The 6,000-nt window shown below is 50.2% G+C and overlaps 1 protein-coding gene across 2 annotated transcripts in view; it reads right to left on the minus strand.

Annotated features, from left to right (window-relative positions):
• Positions 1 to 5,994, minus strand: part of Stk32c (serine/threonine kinase 32C) — an 81,944-nt gene extending 75,950 nt beyond the window's left edge. The window contains exon 1 of one of the 2 annotated variants that reach the window (XM_008823150.3): positions 5,820 to 5,994. In XM_008823150.3, the coding sequence (XP_008821372.1) occupies positions 5,820 to 5,883 (64 nt within the window). In that variant the 5' untranslated portion in view covers positions 5,884 to 5,994. The remainder of the gene's footprint in view (positions 1 to 5,819) is intronic. The other variant, XM_008823151.3, reaches the window with a different exon arrangement.
• Between the last annotated feature and the right edge of the window lie 6 nt (positions 5,995 to 6,000).

A 6,000-nucleotide genomic window follows, 5' to 3' on the forward strand; every position in this document is an offset into this window, starting at 1 on the left:
ATACGACAAGTGGGTCTCAAGTCCATTCTAGTGGAGCCTCATCAGCCAGAGTGAAAGGTATAGCAAGCTCTACAGCCCCATAAGGGCCCTCCTGGGCCTGTATGTTACACAGGGAACCCAGGAACCCAGAAACAAACATCCGGGGAAACAAAGATACAGTGACCAGGAAAGGGGGTCATTAAGCCAGGACCACACACCCTCCTCCCCAGGCTGAACCCTCACCCAGGGACAACACACAGGACCACAATTGGGAAAGATCGTTGGGGGAGGGGGGGCACTTAATCAGTGAAGTGCTTGACTTAAAAGCATGAGAACCCAAGTTCAATCCCAGAGCCCATGTGAAGAAAGCCAGTTGCAACGGTATGCATTTGTAATCCCAGCACTAGGGGCAGACTCAGGAGGACCCCAGGGGGCGCACTGGCCAACCAGCTACCTGGCAGGATGCTGCCTGAGGAACATCTCCCACAGTTGTTCTCTGGCCTCCACAAGCACATGCACACATGTGTACACACAGACATACAAATCGCCAAGGCCACAGCCGGACAGAAACTAAACTGGAGCCCAAATAACGCCCTGTAACACAGGGGAGCTTGAGGAGGGGCCAGTGCCTGGGGCTCAACCCCTCACTCTTCTCTGCTCTCTGAGCTCTGGGTAATAACATCAGCAAGAGTCAAGTGACATTGAGCACCCAGAGCCAGGTTACAGTGGCCACACACCACCCAGGACTCCCAAGGAAGGTCACTCAAACATTATGAAGATTAGCAAAGGTCTCAACAAATGGGGCCACATACAAGATGAATGGACTTCACTTGTTTGATTTGGTTTTTTGTTTTTGAAAAAGAGTCTCATGACACTGCCCAGGTGAATCTCGAACTTGTGGTGCGCTGCCTCGGCAACCCCAGTTCTAGAATTACAGCCACGATGCCTGGTGAGATGGATGTTTTTACCAGTAGTTTCTCTTCCATCCAGCATTAACCATGTGAAACAGAATCAGTAAAACAGCCCCAGTCAGAGCCTAACAACCAAAAGGAACCAATATACAGGAAGACTGAATAAATTCTAAACCTAAGAACACCTTCAATGTGCCCAACCTAAGAAAGTGCAGAACTCATGCACAGGAGGAAACAAGCTCATGTCACATTGGGTGTTATTCCCAACAGGCTGAAATTCTCAAAATAAAAAATAAAACCAAGCCAACAAGATGGCTCTGCATGCAGGTAAAGGTTCCCACCAAGCCTGATGACCTAAGTTCAATCCCCGGGACCACAGAGCAGAAAGAGAGTTGACGCTTATAAATTGTCCTCTGCCCTCCACACATCTGCTGTGGCAGTCGGGTGCACACACATACAAACACACACAAATAAATAAACAAATACAGTTTTAAATGTTTCTAAAGTAAAACTGCAGAAGCACAGAAGAAAGCACAGGGCGGGTTATAACGTGGAATATTATTAACTGTGCTGGAGAAAGATTCAGAAACGTAGCACCAAGCCAGCCATTTCCCTCTGGCTGATGTAAAATAGACATGGAACCTGACCACACAAAATTAAAATCACCCAAAGAGGGGGAAACCAGCAACGTTAAAAGGCAGAGGCTTCGCCGGGTGCACACTTTTAATCCCAGCACTGAGGAGGCAGAGGCAGAAAGACTCTGTGAGATCAAGGCCAGCCTGGTCTACACAGTGAGTTCAAGGCCCACTGGAGCCACAAGGAAACCCTGTCTCAAAAACGGCAGATGGGGGCTGGAGAGATGGCTCAGCGGTTAAGAACACTGGTTGTTCTTGCAGAAGACCCAGGTTCGAATCCCAGCACCCACATGGTAGCTAACAACTGTTCGTAATTCCAGTCCCATGGGGATCTGACAGCCTCTTATGACTTCTGTGGGCATTGCACAACACGGGTGCACCTACCCACATGCAGGCAATACACGCATACACATAAAATAAAAATAATAATTTTTTTTTTAAATGCAGAGACTGCAGAGGGTGGGGAGTTGGCAAAGATACATAGGAAGAGCTCAAAGAAACAGGACAGCAGACATCCAGGATGTGCTGGCCAGGACTAGGAGCTGGCAGTTTGCAAAACAAAAGAACTAAACAAATAGAGAAATTAAAATGTCCTAACATGAACAGCAAAAAAACAAAAAACTAATCTCTTTAATATTCAAAGAAACTCAAAAGTGTTAATGTCATATTGTTATCTCCAGGAGTTTAAAAAAAAAAAAGAGGAGGAAAGAAATGGGGTTAGGAGGAGGAGAGAGAGACTGATGAGTTAAAGCTTCATGGGGGAAATGTCAGCTCTCTTGGAGACTTTGCGGCCAGCTCCACCTAAAGCAGGCTGCCCTGTCCTCTGGGCTCTTACCATTTATTTTATTTACTTATTTATATCACCCTGTGTTTTGTCAGGCCCCTGCTTCCCTCTGTCCGGTCACCCCAGGACAGTATACTCAGTGGTCCTTCTGTACAGCAGCTCCGAGTGTGCTGTCTTTCAAAGCACCTCCATTCCCATCCAAGTGAGCCAGCCAAGGACACCCTTGGATTCAGCTGCCGTGTCCCTAGAAGCGTTCTAAGGTAACAGTGCCGAGCACACAGAGTTAAACATGCAGAGGCATTGACGGCCACGTAGTTGAAGTTTCACACATGTTCTCCACTAAGAAATTTGGTAAACACAGTGGTCACACCTACACAGAGTGAAACAGGAATGCTTGGCCCTGACTGCTCCTCAGACTCCCAGGGGTTTAGCGCAGTGGACACCCGAGCCACACTACCCTCACAGGTCCAACCTCAGTTTCCCCCAGATGAGACTTCGGCATTTTTCAGAATGCCCACTGGATGCAGTACACTTGTCTCCCAGGTGGAGAGCAGCTGATGTGAATTTAGCAACCAATCCATGCTTTAGACGTGTTAGAGGTTGGTGACATATTGTTAAAACAAAACAACAAAACAGTATCTAGAACAGGATCCCATTTCTGTACAAAAGGGAAAAAAGAGTTCCTACACAGCTGTCGGTATGGCTGCATTCCTAGATCCAGAAAAGAAGGCTAGGAGGGTGGCACCCAGGTGTTCACCATGGAGACTGACCACGCTGATTTAAGTTCTGGGGTCCCTGCCCTGCCACACTGTTCATCCACCCACTGGGGAGGCAGTCTGGCTTCTTTTCAGGTTCTGGATGAAGGCAGGCCTTCTCAGCCACCAGTGTTCTCTATCATAGTGACACCACAGTGGATCCGAGATGACGAGCCTTGGCCCGAGTGTCTGGGATGGGACACTGTACCAGAAGGTTACAGAGCAGAGAGTGGGAAGGTGCCGGAACCCCTCAGCATCACAGGGACACTAAAGGCAGTGAAGATGAAGCCCCCCTCCCCCTCCCACCCCCGCCAATACGGAGGCTCTGTACCAGGGTAATGGAAAAAACACAGTGTGGAGGTTTGCCCCCAAATGAATTCCTAGAGGAAGCCAAAACACAGAGTGCAGGTCAAGGGAGGGGAAGGAGCTGCTGGTTGAGGTAGACGTTCAGGGAATTTTGAGTTCTATTCTTGCCCAAAATAATCTGGCCAGGGAGGAACAGCACTCTGGGCTTCATCGGGATTAACAGGGATGGAGGACATTTAAGATCGTATTTGGCACAACTATACTTTTTAGTTGAAATTTACCTGCTACTTTGTTAAATTGCCTATTTTCCTCCTTCTTCCCCTTCCTTCTGCAGAGCAAATTTGATATATTAATTAGGTGTTTTAATCTAAAAAATTCATCAGAAGGTCTCACATTACCATGGCAACCGTACAGTTCCAGTACATGCAGCACGACACCGCCGCCTCCTTAGGCCCCACCACATCAGGAAAGGGGGGGTGCCTTGTGTACCCTGAAACACAGGGGTCTGGGCCCCACTCTCTTGCTGAAAGCAGTTCTTCCTTCTGTCACAGCTGCACTCTTTCCATCTAAATGAATCCTGAAACCTTCATCCTAAGCACTTTGTGGAAATACCACACTATGTGCCCCACCAATGACACAGATAAGAGAAGCCAAGTGGTCATCCACCCGAGAGCATTCTCAGCCATCAGGCCCTGGGCTACACTTAGCCTCCCAATTCCCCCAAAGCCCAGCTAAGTCCTCGAGGTGTGTCCATCTGGGGCCATGAGCCCAATGAGGAATAAGCTGGTCACATGTCATACAGAGCCCGGTGTTGTGAGCCAGTTCATGGACCACCTCACCCTGCCATCCCACCATAAGCAGAAAAGGGGGTGGAGTGGCAAAATGATTCTCAAATAGCAAGCACTGAGGCGGACCTCCCTCCCTTGCCTCGCTAATGATCCTTGAATTCTGAGTAAGTAGAAAAAGTCGACTTAAACCACCAACCGCAGCCCCTGCTCCGCATCAGTTTCTGTCTCTGCCCTGCTGCCTTGGCGACGTGACGTGAGACAAGGAGGGGTGGCCAGCCTTTGGCTGGCACCAGTAAGTGCTGTGATCAGATGTGTTCCCCAGAGCCCCCTCTCATCCTATAGCTAGAAACCAGATGCAAATCCATTTACTGGTTTGTGCCTGCTTCCCACTGGGCTGGCTTTTTTCAAACTCTGAATACTGGTGTTTAAAACAAACACAGCACGTTAAACATTTCCCACAGCAAGTCCTGCTGTCCCCAAGTTCAGGGCAAATGACCAGCCACCCCAGAACATGCTGTGCCTGGTGCCTTTCCCCTGCTGACCATACTCAGTGGAAGCCAGGTACCCACAGACTAGTCTCCAAGGCCCTCCCATCTTGGTGAGGAATGCCAGTGTGCAATCCCACACACTCCAACACAGGCCTGAGTTTCATTTATTGTAATTTCCTAAATGCTTAAATTATTTATTGGAATTAAGTGGCTTGGGTTTCTGTACTGAGCTATGTTCTAAAATTATAAAAATCCATCATATCTCTGCAGGCTGCCTACAAATGAAAATGCATATTTCAACTATTTTAAGAAAACGTCAAAAAACATCAAATGTGTCATGATTGTACCACTTAAAATTATCTACACGACATCTGTAGAAAGAGCTATATGTTTGGTTTATATGTGAATCTATCACAGTACCTTAAAGGCCTGTACTGCCCAGGCATCTACTGAAGGTGCTAAGTCAAATGTCCCTGGTTCCCAGCATGGTCCCAGGTGTGCTTCCAGAGACAGCTGCCTGTCCTCTCTCCTCTCTAGCTTGCCACCAGAACCCACCTTGCCCTGTCACTCAAGAGACCAGTTCTCCAGGTCAGCAGCTCTCCCTGCACAAAGCTATCAGGGACCGCCAGTTCCCAGAGGGTGGGTCTTTGCACAAAGGCAAGGCCTGTGCAAGCTCTGGGCGTGCAAGTGGCACTACACAGTCACCTGGGAGACTGGGAGCTGTACGGCCTGGGCCCCAATGCCACCTGTGGGGTAGGCATCCACTTCATAAACTCCGCAGAGCACGGGTGAAGGACTCCTGGAATGAGAAGTAACCACCCAGCCTGCACACCACCCACAAAGGAAAATGAAAACATCGAGGCGTGTGACAGTGTGTGTGGGGGGGTCGTTCCTGAGTCTGGAGCCTCCAGGATCACTGATTTTCACTCCGCAGGGACCAACTGAGCCTGCTCTCTGCCTGCGGCGCTGACACTGAAAACAGGATGTGCGCGGGGACTTCAGTAGTGGTCCAAGAGTTTCCCAGAAACGCAGACGCCTCGAGAAGCCGTCCCACCCAAGTGGCGGCTGCGTCCCAACGCAGAGAAATGCCACCCCGCGTCCGCCGTGCGAGAGCGCGCGGGGTCCCCAGGCAGCCGGGGTACCCGGGAGTCCCCGGTGGGCGGCCGCACTCACCGTCCTCCTTGTCGTCAAACACCGGCCTCCGCGCGCTAGCTGCGGATATGGACGACATAGACATCCTCTTCTTCCACTTGCTCCACTGAAAGAGGGGGCGCGGCTGAGCGCGGGCATCGCCCCCGTCCCGAGCCCGGGGCTGGCTGGCTGCCGCCGGCGGCAGGGCCGGGGGCGCGTCGGA

Source organism: Nannospalax galili, unplaced genomic scaffold (assembly GCF_000622305.1).
Source record: "Nannospalax galili isolate Female #2095 unplaced genomic scaffold, S.galili_v1.0 scaffold49, whole genome shotgun sequence".
Lineage (NCBI taxonomy): Eukaryota > Metazoa > Chordata > Mammalia > Rodentia > Spalacidae > Nannospalax > Nannospalax galili.